At 43.5% G+C, this 23,596-nt stretch overlaps 1 protein-coding gene across 1 annotated transcript in view; it reads right to left on the bottom strand.

Moving 5' to 3' along the window:
- Window positions 1-23,596, bottom strand: part of CIT (citron rho-interacting serine/threonine kinase) — a 161,943-nt gene that overhangs the window by 24,355 nt on the left and 113,992 nt on the right. The window contains exons 24-31 of the mRNA XM_078060910.1: window positions 17,984-18,181; window positions 17,290-17,483; window positions 14,679-14,814; window positions 12,366-12,470; window positions 4,918-5,058; window positions 4,352-4,459; window positions 2,473-2,590; window positions 2,027-2,191 (exon numbers count right to left, since the gene is read on the bottom strand). Coding sequence (XP_077917036.1) covers window positions 2,027-2,191; window positions 2,473-2,590; window positions 4,352-4,459; window positions 4,918-5,058; window positions 12,366-12,470; window positions 14,679-14,814; window positions 17,290-17,483; window positions 17,984-18,181 — 1,165 coding nt within the window. The remainder of the gene's footprint in view (window positions 1-2,026; window positions 2,192-2,472; window positions 2,591-4,351; window positions 4,460-4,917; window positions 5,059-12,365; window positions 12,471-14,678; window positions 14,815-17,289; window positions 17,484-17,983; window positions 18,182-23,596) is intronic.

Genomic DNA, 23,596 nt, shown 5'->3' with positions numbered 1-23,596 from the left:
AGTTACAGAGTGTGAAACTATTTTAACACTAACAGATGCATCTAGATTTATAGGAATCAACTTCAAATCTCCATTAGCCAGTTATTAGGAGTATTTTTAAAGAACGTATTACTGGCAGAAGCCAGGCTATATGACAGCAAAGATGTTTGTGGGCCTAAGGAAACATAATGCTTTTAAGTCAAATGTATGTAAATATTTTAATCATGAAAGTTTTGTTTTCCAGATGAAATCCCGTATCTAGAAGTTTTCAGAATTCAGTTTAAAAATCAGTTCTGAATTACAGAATTTCTGATTATTAGATGCATAAACTGCCTGAAGAATTCTCTCTTCATGTCCTGTTCTTTCATGAATAACCTCCTTTGGTTAAAAAACTCAACTTTTAAGCCTTAAAAATTCAATTATTACATTTATATTCCAGTCTGTTAAAATAACGAGGTTGCTATAGGCCCTCTCTCCATAGTGACCTAATTAAAGACAGCCTTAAACAGCAAAGCTCGGGATCCAAATTTCTGAATCCAAATTGGGTTCTCCACAGAACATGGCCTCCCATCCTTTATCAGAAAGCTGCAAGGAATGAATGACGTGAACACACTCTGCCCCGGTGAATATACACGGGAAGGAGGGGCCTGGGGTCTGAAGAACCTCTCAGGCCGCTGCTCTACGGAGCCTGGTCAACAGACACTACTATGGCCAGAAAGGATTTTCTTCCCCTGTGTTACCATCACTATAAAATGATGACTTTAAGAGTAAAGCTCTTTGATTCAAAGTGTTATGAAAACATAGGAAACAAGAGGGCATCATCACCGAAGAAAAACCATTTACTGGAGAAGAACCACCGACACACCACCACACCATCAAGATTTGCCACTAACACCCGTTACATCGTGATACCATGACGCTACCCCACAGCTCTGCTCGACGATCCCCTAACACCTTCCAAACCACCTTCCTTGGCCTTTTTTTTTTTTTTTTTTTTTTTTTTAAAGAAAGGCAGACTGCCACATGCAGCGCCGCATTCGGGTGCATCTGGAGTCTTGGAAGCTTGACCACCTGACATTCTCCTACAAATGGACCTTGAGAGCTTGTTTGAAGGTTCTAGCAGGGGAGCTCAGCTACTCGTATGCCCTTGACCGAAGAACAGTCCTCCGGTATCAGGGAAGGCCACCGCCTTTGACCAAGCATGCAGCTTCAGGGGGGACGACACACACATGGAGCGGTGAGGGAGGAGGGGGACACTTGCCTAGCCAGCCACATCAGCCGAATCAACGCTGGCCATCAACGGGGTGTCACATGTCACAGCCAGATCGCCCTCACAACCTGGCCTTTTTTCTTTAAAGTCCTTTTCCTCTCTAGATGAACAGAATACTTTTAAGACTGCAAAGAAAACTTCTTACACTGTTGGTAAGAATATAAACTGGATCAAACTACCAACACTCAAAATGCAAATAATCTTGAACGCGGTGAGTCATTTCCCAAAAACTAATCCTCTGGCTGCAGCCCTCTCAGAGGTGCAGGGTTTCACTGCAGGGTGCTCCTGGTAGGGAGAGACTGCAAACAACCCTAAATGCCCATCAGCAGGGGTCTGGGTTAACGGGTGACCCATGTCCCCACACCAGTGAATACCATGCAGCCCTCTCAGAGGACGAGATCGATGCACAGGAATTAATAAACACTCTGAGATAATATTTTAAGTTAAAAAAAAAGGTGTTTTGCAGGGTACGGCGTAGTGTGCTGTGATATTTATAATAGAAAAAAGGGCTGAGGAAAATACGCCTAAATTTTCTCATACTCTTGAAATATAATTATATAAGATACAGCAGTCACATGACCTGCGCCTATATGCATGAACTACTGCTGGAAGGATACTCAGGGAGCTGGCACTGGGACAGGGGACAAGACCAACCTCTTACTCTTTGGTATTATTACCCTTAGTATTATTACTTGTCACTTTTACCGTATGTCTGCATTTCCTTAGTCGATTAAAAACGATTTTCAACAGAACTCCAGTGGCTCCGTGGGCACGTACCCTCCGGAGTGGACGACTCCTTCCTGCGGCTGGATGGCGGGGCGAGCAGGCTCATGGCACTGGGCTGGTGCTCGGGTGACCGCACGATAGCGGACATGGCGATCTGCTGCCTCGCGGTGGCTGGCGTAGACGGGTGCGGGTGGTCTGTGGCCTTCCGGTGGGCGGCTGGAGAGAGACCAGTCCGATGCCTTTCGGTTAGCTGGGTCACCGAGAGGCCAAAACCAAGCGGGCTGCCCCTGGGCTGTCTTTCGAGGACCCAAGACCAAGAGAACATGCACCGTGCCGACCGGGCAATGCCAAGGATGCTGTGAAGTTTTCAGACTTGGGGACCGTCTGCCCCGAGAGCTTCCGGCCCATAGAGACAGATGCTGGACGAGTACGAGCAATCTGCTTGAGATGGGTCCTCTGCCTTTATTCCACAGACGTGGCATAGGGAGTGCCCCTACCTTCCTCCCGGGCAGACCGGAGCTCGATGCGGGTCTTCTGAAGGGCTTCCTCTAGCTCTGCACAGCGAGCTTTCTCCTTCTCCAGGGCCACCTTCAGCTCATTGTACTGCAGAGGAACCTGTGTGGGCAAAGCAGGGTCCTCTTTCCGTCGACTAAATAAACCCTAGCAATGGAAACAGAGATATCTCCTAACTCCTGGAAACTGGCACTGGAAACTAGCTAAAGGAACACTGACTCAAGAGGAGCAAACTACGAAAGCCAGGAGCATACTCACTGTAAGCGGATTTAGTAAAAATGGCATGTGAAGGGGGGGAAGGGGAGACTGAGCCACAGCCCATTCCAGCCGGCTGGAAAAAAATAGGGTTTCGGAAATTTTCGACAAGAGGGTTCAAGATGCTTGAACTGCCACCACCTCTTCCTTTAGCATTCCCAAGAAGGAGAGCCATTTCCTGAGTCTTTACCCTCAAAAAATGGAAGTGGAGGATGGAGTCAGGAGGGATGGTTCGGAAATCACTCTTGCTTTGCGTTTGTCTCATGACGCTTAGTTACAAGACACAGAGATGAGTGTTAAAAAAAAAGAAAAAAGGGAGACCAAAAACCTGAATACTAAAATGATATCAAAACAAGGGGTTTACTAAAAAAAAAAAAAAAAAATGCAAATGGAAACACGTACTGGACACGGAGGGGGAAAAACGGAAAACACAGGGAATAATGGGACTGGAAAAAAAAAATTAACAACCAAAAATCAATGGAAACACCCTAGCTACAGCACATGACACAATCAGATAACAATCCGCTGCTAAAATAAAAAAAGATTGAATATCATAAAAGAAGATTAAATATCATAAGCATAACAAGCACCAACAGTCACACGGTAGGCCAGAATATTCCCTCCCCTGCAGCCCCCACAGGAGGGGGCTGCCTCTGAAGGCTACTCTTGCCCCTTACAGTGCAAGCAGGGCTGGGACCACGGGCACCAACTGCCCACTCCAGCCCCCTCTCACGTATTCCAAATCCCAGGGGGGTTGCCACTGCTCTCCCGGGGTAGGGATGCCTTTGGAAGCAAACTGCAAGCTCCTCAGAGACCTTTTCCAACTGAGAACACCTGACCAAACCTCCTCGGGGAGGGGGGGTTGGGGTTCGGTGGTTTAGGGAAGCGTGTTTTAGGTGTAGTAAAAATCTTCCCAGGTGCATCTACATAGAACCCTGTCCATAGTTGTTGTTTTTTTTTTTTTCTTTCTGGTCATAGTTTTTCATTTGTTTGTCTATCATAATTTTAAAGGGATGGAGCAGCACTCAGTGGAGGGCCTAGTTATCCAGGCAGGCCCTGTAGGCAAGTCACCTCAATTCCCTGGTTCCTGGTCTCCTCACAGGCCTTTGCCAATCAAAAGGACTGGGCTGGGTAATTTCAAGTCTTTTCTAGAGTCCCGTACATGTGCCCTGAGAATCCTTCGATAGAACTGAGAACCCCTTTCTCTCTCTCTCGAATCCCGAACGCATGACCTATAGTCTCTCTATAGTCCTGTACCTGTGACCTGCTAATCCCTCTGGAGTCTTGTACAATGACATCCATATAAACCTTTCTCTCTGCTGTCACCCCCACCCCAGCTGCTTAGGAAATGGGAAAAAAAAAAAATTCCCTTATCAGAGATGGGCACCAAAGGCCATGAACACAAAGTAGTGTGTTACAGACGTGATTAACGACATCCCTTCGTAAGGACTGTTCTGACTACCTCAAAACCTCTTTTCAACCCAACATAAAACAAGAGAATGTGCGTTTTGTTTTCTTTGATGTTTCTATAATTATCCATCACAGCGGTATTTAATGAATCATAATGACCGAGCAAAAACTCCCCACTTTTCAAACACGAGGACCCACCTTTTTCTTCTTAGCGGGCTGGTCCATTTTGGCTTGCAGAAAGTCAATGAGTTTGGTTTGTTGAGAAATAGTACCTTCCATTTTCACCTTTTCGTGAGAATAGAGAACCTAAAAATTCATAAAAACAAAAATAAGCTCAGCCCTCGAAAGAAGGATGCTTTTAAATGTGGTACTTTAAGAACATAAAAAAATTAGGTCGTGAGGATACTAGCATATGAAAATTCAACACAGACCACACTGGGCCAATATTTACTTACTTAGTCCTTTTCTTATGGCCAAAAACAAAACTAAAAAAGGGACTGATAGATGGATAAGTATATGGAAAAGTGTAAAAAAAAAAAAAAAAAAGAAAAAAAGCCAGGGGTTAATATTAGAATCTCAGAGCTGATCATTATAGGTATTTTCCAACTTCTCTGAAGGTTTGGAAATTTTCATAATGAAATCTTGGGGAAAACACACAAAAATACACAATATAAAGAAAATGAACTTTTCACCAGATGGCTTTTGGCCAGGATGCTTTGCCTCCGCAGACAATTTTTAAGTAAATTCCCTTTGCTGGTTCTCACCTGAATGTTTTCTAGCTGGTATTCCAGATCGCTCCTTTCGGTCTTCAGCAGATCAGCCCTGTCCAGAGCTTCTTGCAGCCCTTGAGTCAAACGGAAGATGTGATTCTTCTGCAGGTCCATCTGCTGCTGTAATTTGGCTTGCTAGTGGGGAGAAAGGCCAAACAGAGTCTCGATACCACAGACAATACAACTCGTTCCCCCACTGTTCTTGTTACCAAACTAATTGCAGGCACGGCACCAAATTTCGGCTTCTGAAATCATCTCCGTCTTCTGTCCCAGATGGATGCATGGGCACAGTTAAAAAGAATTTGCCCAGAAATCTCTGACGGCCAGCAAGTCACAGGACCCCCACTGTAAGAGGAAGGCCAGGCTGGTGTGTCTGTCTTTCCAGTCAGTTACAATTAAGGACATTGCCCCCCTGTGAATTGACATCAAAGATGCTGCGAATTACTGCAGTGACAGCTAAGCTCCAATTTGTCCTTCGCTTTGCTTTTTAAGGTCTCATTTGCGACCACAAGAAACCACTTTGTTCAGGCACTGTGGATGCACAAAGGGGAATCATGTCACCTCTAACTTAAGGAGCGCCTTGTCAGGGTGAGGGACCCCCAACCAGGACACAAATAGCCACAATCATAGGAGATACTTTTGCAGTGTGGGGAGGAAGGAAGAGAAGAGCCCAGACTCAGCACAAGAGTCAGTAAAACCCGGGGTGGGGAGGGGGGCGGAATCACTTTAGTGTTTTGGAAATAGTTTTGTGCTGGAAATCTCTCTCCAATTTTTACAATGGAAGTCAACCAGAAAATAAAGCGGGCTATAAAGACGCTGGTTTTATGGCTCTCCTTCCTAAAATGCTTCTGTTTCTAAAAAAGCAGGAGAGAGCAGCTACCCTGAGGAGACACCGCCTGATGGCATCCGACCCCGGCGTGACAATCTAACCACCCTGGAGGTGGCCCTAATACCCCCTCCCGTGGTGGCCTAGACTCTCTGCAGACTCAAGGGCAGAGCTCCTGAAGAGCAGTAAATACCACCACGGGCATTTCCCAGCAGGCAACGGCTAATCTCCACGCTCTCAGCCCCCGAAGGCCGAGAGCTACCAACAACCTCAGAACTTGCCTCTTCATCCCATTTCGCTTCCCTCCACCTATGTTTTTTTTTCTTTCCATCTCTACTCCTCAACAGCCCTTCCTCTGGAGGGGAAGCGGATTCCTTGAGGCATCACGGTGTGGTGGAACGAACGTGGGCTTTGGAATGCTACGGACCCTAGTGTAAATGAGGACTCTAACACGTATGGGTCATAGGACCTGAGGGGAAGCTCATATTGCCTCTAGAAGCCTCAGTGTCTTCACCTGAAAGTGGGTACAATGCCTCCCCTGATTGGGTGATATACTGAGCGCCATGCCCAGAGTACCATAGATGCTCAAGGAGCTTTAGCAGTCTGTCTCCCCTTCCCTCCATCCAGTTCAGGCTCCCCTCTCCCTACCCCATCTGTCCCTAGCCCAGCTGTCTTCCCCATGCGGACCTCCTCTCCCAGCCTCCCCGCATCAGTCCTCTGTAAAGCAAGAGATACTGTCAGCAACCAGAGATCACCTGCCCTGTATGCCAACCTGGAATTTCTGAATCAAACCACAGAAACCCCTAAAATATGGGGAGGGGGGAGCAGAGAAAACAGCTAAGATTACCTCTTAAAGGGAGCTATCAGTCCCCTACGGCGCAAGTGATTTTCGCAAATTACCCTCTTTAGTTTCTTCCCACTATTTTAGGACAACATTAATTACTAGGCAGGAAGCAGAGAATAAGGAGCTGGAGACAAGAATCGGGTTGGTGACAGCCGGGCCCAAAATATTTCTCTAGAACAAACACATCAATTGTCCGTTAGCCTTCCAAGAAACAGGCTGCTTATTCACTATAATAAAAAAACAAGTGAGAGTGGCAGGTTGCTGCTCGGTGGAATGCTTTTCAAAACCATTTACCTGCTTCCCAGAGAGAGGCAAATGGGGGCTATTCACGGGTCAGTGTCGGACTGAAAGGAGAGCATTAGCTCTGTGCTTTCATCTGTCCAAGGGTTTCACAAGGGTGACAGGAGACTGGCAGGACGCACCAAGGAACTGGATCACAGAACCAGAACACCTGACAACCCTGGTGGCTCAAAGGATGGATCAAAACCAACCAGAGAAAGTTCAAAAGGATGGGATTTTTTTTTTTTTTTTTTAAGATTTTATTTATTTATTTGACAGAGAGAGAGATAGCGAGAGCAGGAACACAAGCAGGGGGAGTGGGAGAGGGAGAAGCAGGCTTACCGTGGAGCTGGGAGCCCGATGCGGGGCTTGATCCCAGGACCCTGGGACCATGACCTGAGCCGAAGGCAGACGCTTAACGACTGAGCCACCCAGGCGCCCCTAAAAGGATGGGATTTTTAAAGACACTGACTGATAAGGGCGCCTGGATGGCTCAGTCGGTGAAGTGTCTGCCTTCGGCTCTCAGGTCATGATCTCGGGGTCCTGGGATGGAGCCCCCTGTGTGGCAGGGGGAGGGGAGGGTCCCTGCTCAGTGGGGGGTCTGCTTCTCCCTCTCCTTCTGCCTCTGTCCCTCCCCTGTCCCACCCTGTTTGTGCTCTCTCTCAAATAAATAAATAAAATCTTTAAAAAAAAAAACAAAACCACCTTATGGAAGGGTTGGTGGCGATGTGACAGGTCAGTGGGTAATTGGCAGAGGCTTACAGAGCCTGGAATGGAGCTGGAGATGTCCCACTGTACTCCATGTTGTTCAGACCACTCAGACTTCTAGAAACTCTCTTTGGAAAGATAAATCTACCAGAAAAGAACATTTCAAACTTGGAGGGACTTGAAATGTTTCTCTTAGGAAAGGGAAGGCGGTCTGCAGTGGGAGAGCGACGTCGGTATCCAACTGACTGTCGCAGAGATAATAGAAGTAGTTTTTCTCGTAGAACTGTCACGAAGGCCGTAGGAGCCAAGTCATGGAAAGTACTCAGAAAGGCACCTGGCACACAGCAATTGCTAATGAAACATTCATTTTTAAATTATTACTCAAGTAATTTGATCATTAGTCAGCATTACTCTCCTATTTTGGTTGGAAATATCAGACTGCTCTATTTTCAAATGTTTCAATGAAATAGAACCATTGGTTGGAAGTTATAGGCTTTAATGGAAATTAGACAGGACTTTCTGAGAATTAAAGTTGCCGGAAAAACTGGGTTGGGAGGTCCACAGGCACTGTGCACTCAGGCCGAGGTTCAACCAGGCCCACTGGTGGGGAATGTTGGGGAAGGGATTCTCTGCCTTAGACATGAGGTTAATTTGACCAGAATTTGCAAATGGACTTTCACCTTTGGCATTACTTCCAACGGACTGATAGTGGCTATCAAGGGCCATGTCAAAAAAGCTTCCAGGGGCACCTGGGTGGCTCAGTTGTTAAGCATCTGCCTTCGGCTCAGGCCATGGTCCCAGGGTCCTGGGATCAAGTCCTACATCGGGCTCCCGGCTTGGAGGGAAGCCTGCTTCTCCTTCTCCCACTCCCCCTGCTTGTGTTCCTGCTCTCGCTATCTTTCTCTCTGTCAAATAAATAAAATCTTTAAAAAAAAAAAGCTTCCAAAGCCATTTCGGGCCCAAGAGGAAAGATTTGGGAGAGATATCCATTAGCAAAGTCTGCCAAGGGCAGGGATGAAGGGGACAATGGAACAAGGGCTGGGAATCTGGGCTCCATGACATAAAAAACTCTTCCCAACTCTGAGACTGTGATTCTGGCCCCATTTACAAGTCTCTGTACCTAATGAAGAGGACACTTGGGTTAATTTAAGAAAGAAGACAAATGAGCAAATACAAAAAAAGAAAGAGAGAGAGACAAATGAAGAAACAGACTCTTTAACTATGGAGAACAAACTGATGGTTACCAGAGGGGAGGTGAGTGGGAGGATGGGAGAAATAGGGGATGGGCATTAAAGAGTACACTTATCATGATAAACACACACACACACACACACACACAATAATCTCTCTTGATTTCAAGATGTGTTATAATCAGATGGTCTGGTAATGGAATAAGATAGACATGTAGATGGCTTTGTGACAAAGATGTCAAGAAAATTTAATGAGGAAAAGAGTCTTTTAACAAATGGTACTGGAGTAACAGGACAGTTCTATGGAAAACAGTGAACCTCTCCTCTCATACATAAAAGTTAACTCAAAATACATCCTAGCCCTACATATAAAAGCTAGAACTATAAAACTTCTAGTAGTACAGAGAGAAGAAAATATCTGCAACTTTAGGATAAGCATAGATTTCTTAAATAGGACACAGAAAACACAAACCATTTTTAAAAACTGATAAATTTGACTTCATAAAAATTAAGAACGTTTGCTCTTTGAAAGACACCGTTTTAAAAGACAAGGCAAGCTACAAACTGGCTGAAAGATCCAGCATCCATACATCTGACAAAGAGTAGTATCAAGAAATCTTCAACAACTTTGAAGTAACTACCCAAAAGATTTGAACTTACACTTTCCAAAAGAAGATATATGAATGACAAATACATGAAAAGATGTTCATCTTTCATTATTAAAGAAATGCAAATTAAAACCACAATGTGATATTGTAATATACACACGAGAAAGGCTAAACAATACTAAGCATTATGGGATTGGAACTGCAAAATGGAACAACCACTTTGTTATCAACATACACATGTGACCCAGCAATGCTCCTCCTAGAGGAATGAAAACATATCCACACAAAGATGTGCACACAAGTTTTCATAGATTTATTCATAGTAACTAAAAACCAGAAACTATTCAAAGGTTCATCAGCAGGTGAGTGGATAAGTTATGGTATACCCATACAATCAATTACTGCTTAGCAATAAAAAGCAATGAACTGCTAGTACGTTCATCAACAAGGATAAATCACAAAAACATGCTCAACTAAACCAAAGAATCCAGGGGCGCCTGGGTGGTTCAGTTGGTTAAGCATCTGACTCTTGGTTTCGGCTCATGTCATAATCTCAGGGTCATGAGATGGAGCCCCGCATCGCGCTCCATGCTCACTGGGAAGTCTGCTTGAGATTCACTGTCTCTCCCTCTCCCCCCTGCCCCTCCCCCCACTCACACACTCTCTAAAATAAAATTATCTTTTAAAAAAATTAAAAAAATAAAGAATCCAGATACAAGGAGTATATATACTATGACCCCACTTCTAGGAAATTCTAGAAAAGAAAAGCTATCGGGGGGCGCCCGGGTGGCTCAGTCAGTTAAGCGTCTGCCTTCGGCTCAGGTCATGATCCCGGGGTCCTGGGATCGAGCCCCACGTCGGGCTCCCTGCTCAGCGGGAAGCCTGCTTCTCCCTCTCCCTCTGCCTGCTGCTCTGCCTGCTTGTGCTCTCTCTGTCAGATAAATAAAAAAATAAAAATAAAAATCTTAAAAAAAAAAGAAAAGAAAAGCTATCGGTAGTGACAAAGAGCAGATCAGTGGATACCTGGGGCCAGGGTCAGAAGGTATCAACTAGAAGGGGCATAGGGATCTTTTTTGGATGATGAAAATGTTTTATGTTTTCATTGTGATGATGATTAGTCAGGTGTTTACATTTAAAAAATGATTCAGAAAAAAACAGACGACATTCAGGTTAAGCCCTTGGTCACATGCTTATAAAATGCACACCACGACCAAGGATCCTCGCTACATGCTGGACAGTAAATATCATTCTTTGTTTCGTAATGGTTTCAACTGTCAGTGAAATCTGCCTCAAACTCCACGTCAGCCAGATGTCTCTGCTCAAAAATCTATCTGTGAGGTACAGACTGGGAAGCTGGAAACGTTCTCGTGTCGTTTAGAAGTGAGAAAGAGGGGACTGAATCAGGATCCCAGTATGCTATTCCAAGCCTTGTCACTGACTCACCATGTAACCTTGGACCAAAGTATTGAGCTGTCAGAGCCAACTCTCTTTCTTCGGAAGGAAAATAGGACAGGCAAGATCATTGATTATTTCTGTTCTGTTTCCAACATGTGCCTAAAGCGGGGACATTGCCTATTCATTCCAGATAAAAGACCATCATTCTCTACTTGACCACCATGTAGATTTTTAAATTTTTATGACAGCGTTCTTTTTTTTTTTTTTTAAGATTTTATTTATTTATTTGACAGAGAGAGAGACACAGCGAGAGAGGGAACACAAGCAGGGGGAGTGGGAGAGGGAGAAGCAGGCTTCCCACTGAGCAGGGAGCCCAATGTGGGGCTCGATCCCAGCACCCTGGGATCATGACCTGAGCCGAAGGCAGATGCTTAACGACTGAGCCACCCAGGCGCCCCTATGACAGCGTTCTTAACGCTGCCTTTGGTGAACTTCCCACCCATGTGTGTGTATAATTAATTTTATTGTAAAAATCTTTACTGTGATACAATATACATAAAATTTATAATTTTCACCATTTTTAAGTGGACAGTTCACTGGCTCTAAGGACATGCACAGTGTTATGCAACCATCACCACCATCCACCTCCAGAACTCTCCCAAATTCCCATCCATTTTTTTTCAGGTCTCATTCTGTAAAATATTTCATACTCACCTGCAAAATTTGCACCACACTTTTCAAAGTTAATAATTTAGCAGTATTATTTCTATCAGCACAGTCCCTCGGGAGGTATCATATAATAAAACCTCAACGAACCAGAATAGGTATTCTGGTTAATTGAACTATCAGGTTCACTATGGGTTAAACAGAACACTCTTGGAGTCCTGTTTCTCATTAAATATCTTTATAAAGTATATTTGTCCTGGTTGGTCAATTCTAATGAACAAAGCAGAATCATAAGTGATTCAATATGTAAGGGAGGGCTTTGGTTGGGGGTGGGAAGTAGTCATCAACTTAAAGAGAGATTTTCAGAATTCTGTTAAAAGGTCCAGGAAATAATATAAGGGATGGGTTCGGGAGACCAATTTGAGCTTTCCATTCCATGTCTCAAAGGCAGGGCATAATTTTTTTTAATTGAATTAAATGAATGAGCAAAAGTCTTCATGAAATTTAGTACTCAGCATAAATCTGATCAAGTCCCTGCCCTGTGCATGAAGCTAATTTGCATAGATGTTTATCAGCCTGAAAACTTAATATACTTTAGATATTAACTTTAAAAGAACAATTTAATTCAACATTCAGTCACCCGTATATTTAATAAACTTCCATTTGGCACATACTCATCTGTGCTCAATATTCTTTTAAGCACCACGGGGGGGGGGATACAAGTGACAAAGACCCTCTGACCTTCATGACACATTCTTTGAACGTGTTAAATACCTTCAAAAAAGTATTAAGTGACCACCTTACTCTTCCTCAAAAATTCAAACTTCAAAATTTGAACATCTGATCTGGATCTGACCACCTAAACACAACATATTTTCACCTTCAGAATTCCAGCTGGCTCTACTTCTCAGGTGTTTTGTACTCACCTCTTCCAGAAGCCTCTGTTTGAGCTCCCGTTCAGTCTCCAGTTTCTGCTGTAAACTGCGGGCGTTCATTTCAAGCATGGCATGTTTCTTCTCCAGGTCATTGAGCTGGGCATTGGGAAAAATTGGCCATAATATCATATTTAGGAATGCTAGATGCTAATGACTTTTGCAAATACCCACAAACCTTCACATGTAAAGAATCAAGTTCTGAAGATCAGAATATAAATATTGTTTTCTAGGGACACCTGGGGGTGGCTCAGTCGGTTGAGTGTCTGCCCTCGGCTCAGGTCATGATCTCAGGGTCCTGGGATCGAGCCCCACGTTCAGCACAGAGTCTGCTTCTCCCTCTCCCTCTGCCCCTCCCCCCACTCATGCTCATTCTCACATGTGTGTGCTCTTTCTAATAAAATCTTTCAATAAATAAATAAATAAATAAATAAATAAATAAATAAATATTGTTTTCTCAAAGTATATCACAAAGGTCCATGTCACAGATAAGCCTTATATGGGGATAGTATTATTTCTAATGGGTCACATAAATAGCTATGACAAGTTCTAAGACAAGGATGATCACTTTGGCTGAGCTTAATTAAATAATCAAATGTTGAATGCTTACTATTTGCACAGCATTATATCGGGGCTCTTGGGATGAAAGAATGGATGAACTCTCTTAAGAATCTTACATAAAGTCACAAAGGCAGAGAGTAGCCCATAACCAGACATATACACAAACAAGAATTGCTTTGTCACATAAAATTTTTGATAAGAGGGGTATGGAGAAGAGAAATTCTTCCTGAATTACCAGTTTCAAGAAAAGATGATATCAATGTCTGGAGTCTGGTTGTTTTGTTTTTTTTAAAAGTAAACTCCATACTCAGCATGGAGCCCAACATGGGGCTTGAACTCACAACTCTGAGATCAAGACCTGAGCTGAGATCAAGAGTTGGACACTTAACCAACTGAGCCACCCACATGCCCCAATGTCTGGAGTCTTAAAGGATGAGCAGAACTTTGCTATAGAATACTCTAAGAACAATCAAACAGAAAAAGATACTCAAGTTAAATTAAAAGGGTTCATTTACCTCTAAATAATATCCTTAGTTGACTCATGGGTAAAAAATAAAAAAAACAGTAAGCCAGTGTCAAGGAACTCCAGAGTGTTCCTGAGTGGCAAGCTCTAGCCTTGCATCCAATCATTTTATTTCTGTGAAATTTTATTTCTGTAAGAAAATCATGGATATTCATAAAGATTTATGTTCATCATAGTGTTCTTTATAACACGATGGCAAAAAAATTGAAAGAAGTTCAAAGTTCCAACACAAGTAGAATGATTAAATGATTAAATAGGTACCTCTGTGTTGTTGAGGGTTTTTTTAGAACTACATGTTCAAAAAACATCCAGTAACTAAGGAAAAGCCCCTACTTTTATGTTGTTTTTTTTAAAGATGTAAACTTGTTTACATAGTAAGAATCTAAATTTATTCTAATAGATCAGTGGTGGATTGTCAGTCATCTTTTCCTTTACTTTTCTATGGTTTCTAGATCTGCCACAATGACCCCAAACAGTTACTTTTATAATCATGAAATAACAAATAGTTATACCAAATACGAAATTCAGATTCTTGCTTTATTTTATGTGTGTGTTTGTGTGCGTGAAAAAGTGCGTGTGTGTGAACCTGGGTATATACATGAAATTTCTTTGATCTTCATTCTTGTTATCTGGAACACTGGGGCATCTATTTGAAGTCTCTTTCAAGACTTAGATAAACCTCCAGAACACGGGGACATAACGTGGCGTGCTACATGGACAGGACATGCATATTTCCAATGTAAAATACCAAGGACTCACGTGGCCATCAGACCCTCTCGTGCCCCTGGCCTTGGAACAGAGAGAGGCTGAGCTGCCTACCCATTGCAGCAATGGAAGGAGCATTAGTCCTTGCCACTGAGCACTTCCCAAGAATGCTCGACATTAAATCCAGCAACCAACCCAGAGATTAAATCTAGAAATCAGGTGCCAGAAAACGAGAGAGCTGTGTGGCCAGATCAGAATCCAGACCTCAGGCGCCCAGACAGGCAGATGTTAAGAAGTCACCGACAGATTGGGACACACCAGTCCCCACCATGCCTCCCACGCTCTCGCCAACCCAGGGTGTCCCGTGTGGAACCTAACCCTGCAACTTGATGGAACGGAGTAAACGTGTGTTCGTGAAATATGCTGACCGTGGATTGCACCTGAATGTGGGTCGAGCATGCCTTCTAAAAGGGGGAGATGAAGATGTCCTCCTAAAAGGCAGAGGGATGGGCGCTGACCTTGTCAGAGAGGCTCTCAGCTTTCAGCTTCTGCTCTTTGAGGGCCTGCTGCAGAGCAAGGATCTCAGCCTTGTGCTCCTTCACTGCCAGCTCCACCACCTGGCGTGACTCGGTGATCCGCTGGTCGGCCCGCGCCCTGCCGGGAAAGCACAGGCCCATTTCAGAAGCTCCACCATCACCAATCCCGAAAAAGGAAGTGGGCTCATCTCTAATCCCAATAAGCAACCAGACAGGCTGCAGCTGGACAGAGGCCCAACCCTGATTCCCAGTTCCAAATGATGTCTTGCTTTCTGACTGCTTACAGAGCGAAGAGTTGACCCACTTTAGACCTTGGGTAAAAATACTCTTAATAGGTAAAGTTCCTGTGAGTACTCACTTGGAAAGGCCGAAGGGGAAAAGGCAATTTTCCAAAAGCAACTGGACTGAATAGGATACAGCAAGACTGCCACAGCCTCCCCTGGGAGTGGAAATGGAATGAGGTCCCCCTGAGGGACCACAGGAAACCCTAATCGAGCAAACATTTCCTCTCCTTCAAGTCTATGCAATTAAATTACGTGTTTGGGGTGCTTGTTAGGAAACAAACTTGAATCCGATGAATGTATCTATAAATAAGGTTAGAGAATAGAAAAAACTAGAAGCAAGCTAGAAAAATTGCTGCCCTTCCCCATTTAGGTCTTGTGTTTTGCTACTTCCACACCTGGGCTTATACAGTGTCCTCTTCTGGCCAGCGCTCTCCTCCCCCACCTCCCCTACCCTGCAAACCCAAATCCTACTCGGCCTTCAGGGATGAACTCAAAAGGCCATGTCCTCCGTAAAACCTTGCTCAATTTCTCCTCTTGCAAAGCAGCTCTCCTTGCTCTGTATCCAAAGTGTAAACATACTCCTCTCTTGGCACACCCCACTCTCTATCTGAGGTGGTAAATACCCGAAAGCATAATTCATCTTCTCTATGAGACTTGCCTCTTGAGCACAGGAATTAAGAATTATATTTTACTCATCTCGGGATCCCACGTAACACCGAAATAGAGGGGGGGTGGGGGGAAGAAAGGAAAAGCCAAGATCTTTCACAACTGTCCCTGAAAGTATACGTGAAATGTCTTCCTAAGCACAGCCCGTAATGATACCTTCCGTGTGGAGCTGTGTATTTCTTGGTGCTGAAGCCAGCTTCCGACCCTCAAATTGGTCTCTGAGGGATTCTAGAAACACCTCAGATAGGAGCTGCACTTGAGGGCAGAAGGAAGGGGGTCTGCGTGAAAGCAACCAGAATATACGGTGAGGACTCAGGGGAAAGAGGAACAGGAGGTCTTAATCAGCAGCCCGTCAGGTCAGCAAATACCCTGAGTGGGAGGATATCCAAAAAAATGAATATTTCTACCAGTGTCTCTTCAAATTTAAGGAGTCTTATCTTTTGCCTCCAATCTTTTCTAGTTTAACTGACTCAGCTCCCACTAAACATCAACCACATTTGGCTGAGTCTACTGTGGTCAAGTAAATGCAGGAAATACCAAAATGAGTCTGATGGTGCCCAACTAAATGCTCTGTGAGAGGCATTTCTAGGCATAGTTTATCTCACTTAAGGAGTTCAGGGTATCCCAGGAAGGTCAGTTTCAGAGGAAGGTGATATGAGTGAGGTTATGAAGGACGGCTACAATTCACTTGCGCACACATGAAGTCATGAGCTAACTCTAGCAGGCACACTGGAAAATGGGACCCGTTCTTCAAGGTCATTTATTTCTATCTGCTGGTAAACTGTCATAATATACCCATTTTGTTAGAACCAAACACTTTCCTGCCAAGAGCTGTAAAACCGTCATAACCAATCTTCCCATCAACCATGTCTGCAGTGTGAATGGCACCCCCTAGGGGTAGGAAGTCTATGACCTGCACTATGATGGCCCCAGCAGGAAGGGGATTCTGACTTTGGAAATCAAAGTGGGAAAGCAGAGGAAAGATTCTGCTTGAACTTATTTCCTACCACGAAAGAAAAAAACTAAACTATTCTTGTAGAGAAGCTGTTCTCCACCAAGGGTGATGCTGCCCCTCAGGGGACATTGGACAATGTCTGGAGACATTTTTGGTGTCACAACGTGAGGAAGGGGTTGCTACTGGCATCTAGTGGGTAAAAGCAGGGATGACGCTTCCCTTCTACGATGGATAGGACAGCCCCCACAACAAGGGATTACCTAGCCCAAACAGTCCATAGTGCCAAGGTTGAGAAACCCTAGTGTAGACGGGTGACTAGCTTTACACAGGACCAGGATTAAAATGGTGATGGTCTTGCTACATGGTCACAATGATAACAAACGCAAGGTAAGAGTTTCTGCCAAGAAAGCACTGAGCTATTTGCCCTGCTGACCCTCCACATGGGGTAAAAGGACACCAGCTTCCAACAGACAGAATCCAAGTGACACTGACCATATTTACAAGTAGGATGACCGACCCATCCTGGTTTGCCCAAGAGTTTCCCAGCTTTAGCACTGAAAGTCTTGTATGCTAGAAACTTCTCTCAGTCCTGGGCAAGCTGGGACTGTTGGTCACCCTGTTCCTAAGGCTCAGGTGATCCCAGTGAAGACACCTGTCTCACTGGCTTTCTACAAACAGGAAGCCCCACCTGCTCTGCTTCTCGGTGTCCAGCATCCTCTGTAACTCTCGGACCCGACACTCAAACTGAGACTTCTCATCGCCAAGGACGCTCCTCCACGCCTCCCACTGCCGCTCTTTTTCCAGCAGCTCATCATTCAGGGCCTCCAGGTCCATGACCTGTTCTTCCAGCATCGTGCAAGTCGTCTTCAGAGCCTCCATCGTCTGCAAATCAGTACCACTGAGTTGTGCCTTGTATCAAATGAGGATTTCCTGGATGTTACTTTTGTTGGATCAGTGTCAGAAAAGCACAAGTTTCTAACTACAATCTGAAACACAGTGTATCTGTTTTCTTCTACAGACCCAGGGGACCAGACAAGAATGGATAAAGGGCCATTTCTGCCACCATCTTAAAGACAGAACCCAATGCAAGCCAGGGGGAAGAGACTACGCTTAAAAGTCAAGGGGCTCACACTAGCCTCCCAGAATATTCTATTTCATTTTTACCTTTTTTTAAGTGAGAATTAAGAGAACAACACACTTTTAAAAGCTACTTTTTCCAAACCCCCAAGCCCTCAAAACATAGACATGATGATGAAAAAGAGCCCATTTAACGGACAGGGCTCAGTCTTGGGTCCCTTGGGAGAGGTATACCGGGCGCCTGCTCTGAAATCTAACAGGATCAAAGTGTGCCAGGGATCTCTGACACAGCGTACTGTCCTTACTTGCTTCTGGCTTGTGAGCTGCATCTCCCTCTCCGTAATCTCACGGCGGAGATGGTCTACTTCACTTCGTAGTTGTACTATCTCATCGTTGGCGCCGGAAGCCTCGTCGAGTTGTTTGGACAAGTAGAAATTTTGGTTGTTGAGCTCAGCGTTGTCCTCGGTCAGCTGGTTTAGCTGCTCCTCCAGGTCTGTGATTACCTAAAAGAGGAAAGGAACCCTGTTCTGCATCCAGCAAGTCCGTTTGAAATGAGGAACTGCTTCTAGAGCCACTGATTTTAGAACCTATGTGACACTAGCAATCCACATGCCACTCACATTTGCTTATCCAACCCCGGCAGCCAAAGCCAAACTCCCGTGCCCGCCCACTTAGCACTAATGCACACGTGCTGTGGTGGGAAAAAAAGTCTCTGATTCTTTCTCACGCATGATTTATCTGGAAGACATGGCAAAAGTAGATCAATCAAAAGTGATTGCCGTATGGAAGGGGCAACTTTAAATGAGATCAAGTTAATGGACGGTAATATAATGTGGAAAATGCAAGCCAAGGAAAGGCGTCTAAGAGACTGGCATCACAATCAGCTAATTAAACAGACGGCACCATCCAGAGGACATTAGAACCGGAGATAGTCTTAGAAAGGAAAATAAAATTCTTATCAAGGAGGACTGACTGCGAAGGACACTAAAAGTTATTTTAATATCTCAGCGATAAATTTAATTTCATGCAACAAAAGGAAAAAATTTAAAGGAAGCTCAGAATAATCCTGAAAATATTGTACTATGGCATCACTTTAATGGTTTTTATTATACAGTTAGCTATCAAAAATGGGAAGGCATGTATATGAAATTGTCATTTTATTGAGAGAGATTTAATCTGGTTTTGCTAAATTATTTCCCTGCTCAATGGCAGAATGACTTCAATTTCAGTGCATTTAGCTTCCCTATTCTCTTTTCTGAGGTTCAGTATCAGCGCTTGCAGAGGGCTTTTGTATATAATACTTTCGAAGTTTAAGGGCAATTTTCTAATAATAGTTCGAATGAAGCACACAGGCAGTAAATTAAATTTTATGTCACAAAAAGAAGTAAATTAAAAGGAAATGTCTTGAAGCCTACAGTTTATTAATTGTTTCCAATTTCCAAACCTAGAGTAGACTTAGTTTATGAAATGTTGCCACTGTTTCCATGACTAATTCCCTATTTTAACCCCCTTTGATTATCAATTTAAAAAAAATCTTCCCAGGCACATAGAATTAAAGAACATCAATTAAGCACATTTGTTCAATGTGGCTCAGAAAACAGAGCTTTTGTTAACTGAGATGATAAGCTTTTAATGTAGTAAATGGTCTAGTAATTTGTACCTTAATGTCCTTAATGTACCTTAATGTCCTTAATGTCCTTAATGTACCTTAAAGCCCTAATGTATTGGTTGAGGTGCACTGTTGGCTACAAGATGGGGAATAAAGGTTATCTGGTTGGGTCCTTAGCTAGGACTCCTTTATCAGGGAAAATGGGAAAAGACTGCAAGTTTGTCATTTCTAGTCAGCAGTTATACCTTAAAGGGATCCTGGATCACCCTTTGGGTGCATGGTTAAATCTCCTAAAACCAGAAACAATAAGTAAACAATGCCCAGTAGTTCAACGGGTCTCCATCTTATATGTAGTGAAGCCATTCCTTAAGATAGTTTTCATCCTGGACTATAAATGTCTCCATTTAACTACTACGCTTCTTTTCTAATGTCCTTCCCCCACACACACCAAAAACAAAAACACAAAAAACAGAGGCAAGCTGGCCTAGAAACTACGTTCTCAAATGGAGTCTGGAGCCCCAAATAAAGCCATCTTGAACTTTGCAGGGTTGGGGTCTTCATCTGCGATAAGGAGGTAGATACTATATTTACTACCTCCTCCGTTTCATTTTTTTTTTTTTATGTTTTGAATTTTCTTGCATACTATTCTACCTTAATGTAGCCTGTGAAATACAAGGGATAAAAATTAATGACCAAGATAATGCTTCATTTTAAAGACTATCATGGTACCTCTTGCAGGGCAAAGAGGCTACAGAAAATCTGCTCACATAAGAATATACACGTTGCCAAAATAATTTACTCACCACTCAAAGACATACCCAAGCCTTTGGGTTCTCACTCCCTTTCTCTGATTTATGGGGAAAAAATTGCAATTTATTATTAGCCCATTTCTGCTAACTCTTCTCCTTTCAAAATAGATTATAAAGTGCTAAAGACAAAATACTTGAAAAGCTCAATGAAGTGCCAAGATTATGACTCTCACTTCAGTTGAGACGGGCCCACCAGAGTGGGAGGCATTCTTCTACTTCCCTATTGTCATTCAGTTTTCAAGGGGTCTCACATCTCTGATTTCTACTTACAGTTTGTGAATGTTGGTTCTATATTTTACCCTATTTTGCATGTTTGTCAGGAGGAGGCTTGTGTGTTTGTGTGAAGCCCCCAAGCACTCATTAAAGCATTTTAACTCATTCAGACTTCTTATATATTCTTTCTGCCCAAGTCATAACATGTTTAGCTTGTGATTCTATTTTGAGGTGTTGGAGTTGTGGTATTAAGTGTTAGTTTTAGACACCCCCCCACATACCCACACATACATTATTGGGTTTATAGATATTGAAATGACTTGGGACACAGGCAGAAAATTAATGGTCTCCATGGTTTAAAAAAAAATTTTTTTTAAGTATTGTGATAGGCAATCTGTGATTTTGAACCAGGTAATGTGCAAGGAGGATTCTTAGATATACCATGTGTCCGTGGGTATATTCTCTCCACACCAAGGGCAAATGATCTGTTTATTCTATTATGAGTCTGTTAACTTTTCAACCCCAAGGATACAGGGTAAAAAAGAGAAACTGAAAGGCTGACTCCATCTTAGCAGTGAGAAGAGGAGGGAGACAGCTTCCTAACACAGGAGACAACAGGGCTTTCTTCTATGCTGTTTTTGCAGATAAGAGATCGTGATGCATTTCTAAGAGGAAATAAGGATATAAAAAATGATCTACTCTCAGTGTCTGAGAGAGAGAGAGAGAGATCTCTATTTGGGGTTATCTGTTGCTTTTCAAGCAAACCTGACAGATCTGAGCAAGAACTGTTTAGCTCTCACACCTGATGGGAAGACCAGTAGGGAGAAGGTAACCAGGTATATGTTCAATGGCACGGTGGGGGTTTAGAAACCAGTCAGATGATGAGCATTGGGCTAAAAAGACACAGGGCTAAAGTCCTACTGGAATGTCTGGTTCCTTCTTGAAGGCAGCTATTTGCATATTATTTATTTTTAATCTTATAGCTGACAGATTGATTCATAATTAAAACTGTGTCATATGTTTGCCCACCAACTCCCCTCCGAAACAGACTTAGGTAGGGTTTTAGGTGCCAGATTGGATCAAACCCTTTTTTTAAATCTCATCAAAATATAGAAATGGTCTGAGCTGGAAAATCTTACAGCTCATGAGTTTTTTAAAAGCTGCTAACTGGGAGCTCCTATCAGTTGAGTTATTGCAAGAGTTCCCACCAGTAACAGAGATGACGTCTCCTTACAGAGACAATCTCAGATAGCGCCAGTTAGACAGAAACATCCATCATGCCCTTCAGAAGTGTCTTTAAAGCAGCCTTTGAAGTTGAAAAAGTGTAACAGAGATCTACTATTGCTGCCAAACGTTGTCCTAAAGCAGTGGTTTTCAAACTTTTTAAAGGGGCAGACCATTTTCTAAACAAAAGAATATGTCGTAAACCCAGTATAATAAAATATTAATAGTAACCAATACTATTTAGCACTTTCTATGGACCAGGCCCTGTGTAATCCCTTGGATGCATCATCTAATTCTTGCAGGACCCCCATGACACAGGCATTAGGACCAAATTTGATTCTGTGACTTAGTGTTTCCTAAGTTTTGAACGTACACTGGAACTAAGCCGCTGTCTCTCTGCCCTCACCAAGCCCCTCAAAGAGCAGTTATTAAATGAATTATGCATCTTATAATTGACGATATATTGAAATGGGGAATATACAATGTCAGTGCCATTTTACAGGTAAGCAAATGGAGGCTTGGGAGTTCAGCATCACACAGTTAAAAGAGGCCAATTTCAAATCAGAACCCGTCTGACTCCAGAGTGCATGGTCGGACCACGAGCAACCCAGCTGCTCTTGCCGAAGTGTGGGTGGGGGTCACTCTTTCGGGTTCCCCCTCCCACTGGGAGAGGTCCCAAGGCTTCTCCAGAGAATGTCAGAAGTAAGTAAAGCAAGGAATAGAAGTCACTGCTCCCGAAAAAAAAGCAAATGTGAGGGATCAAGAGAATATAAAAGTTACATAAGAAAGTAACCAAATTCATTCTACATACTGGCATATTCTATTTAAAAACAAACCTCTAATTTTTAAAATCTGAAGCGGGGGGAACATTTCATTTCTCACATGGAAACATTTGAGAGTAAACGGATACATTCGTTATTTTGATTGTCTTGCCGGTTTCACAGCTGTGTACACATTTCAAAACTCCTGAAGGGGCGCCTGGGTGGCTGTCATTAAGCGTCTGCCTTCCGCTCGGGTCATGATCCAGGGTCCTGGGATCGAGCCCCGCATTGGGCTCCCTGCTCAGCAGGAAGCCTGCTTCTCCCTCTCCCACTCCCCCTGCTTGCGTTCCCTCTCTCACTGTGTCTCTTGCTGTCAAATAAATAAATAAAATCTTAAAAAAAAAAAAATCTTTAAAAAAAAAAACTCTTGAAGTTACTGTACTCCAAGTATACCTCAATAAAGCTATAAAAATGTTTTTTAAAAAAGCTCTTATGGGGGCGTCTGGGTGGTTCAGTCGTTAAACATCTGCCTTGGATGGGTGGGGGGAATTGGAGGGAGAGATGAACCATGAAAGACTATGGACCTGAGAAACAAACAGGGTTTTAGAGGGGAGGGGGGAGGGGGAATTGGTTAGCCCGGTGATGGGTATTAAGGAGGGCACGTACTGCATGGAGCACTGGGTGTTATACGAAAACAATGGATCGTGGATCACTACATCAAAAACTAATGATGTATTGTATGGTGACTAACATAACATAATAAAATTAAAAAAAAAAAAAATCTGCCTTCGGCTCAGGTCATGATCCCAAGGTTCTGGCATCGAGCCGTGGGGCTCCCTGCTCGGTGGGGAGTCTGCTTCTCCCTCTCCCTCTGCCTGTTGCTCCCCCTGCTTGTGCTCTCGCTCTCTCTGTCAAATAAATAAATAAAATCTTTAAAAAAAAAAAAAGCTCTGGGCGCCTGGGTGGCTCAGTTGGTTAAGCAACTGCCTTCGGCTCAGGTCATGATCCTGGAGTCCCGGGATCGAGTCCCGCATCGGGCTCCCTGCTCAGCAGGGAGTCTGCTTCTCCCTCTGACCCTCCTCCCTCTCATGCTCTCTGTCTCTCATTCTCTCTCTCTCAAATAAATAAATAAAATCTTTAAAAAAAAAAAAAGCTCTTATGAATATGTGGCATACACACACACACACACTTATTCAGTGGAATATTACTCAGCCATGTAAAAGGGATGAGACTGTGCCATCTGTGACAACATGGATGGACCTAGAGGGTATTAGGCTAAGTGAAATACATCAGACAGAGACA

Source organism: Halichoerus grypus, chromosome 13 (assembly GCF_964656455.1).
Source record: "Halichoerus grypus chromosome 13, mHalGry1.hap1.1, whole genome shotgun sequence".
NCBI classification, from domain to species: Eukaryota; Metazoa; Chordata; class Mammalia; order Carnivora; family Phocidae; genus Halichoerus; species Halichoerus grypus.
The sequence above is the reverse complement of the archived record's forward strand: the minus strand, read 5'-3'. Positions and strand labels throughout refer to the sequence as shown.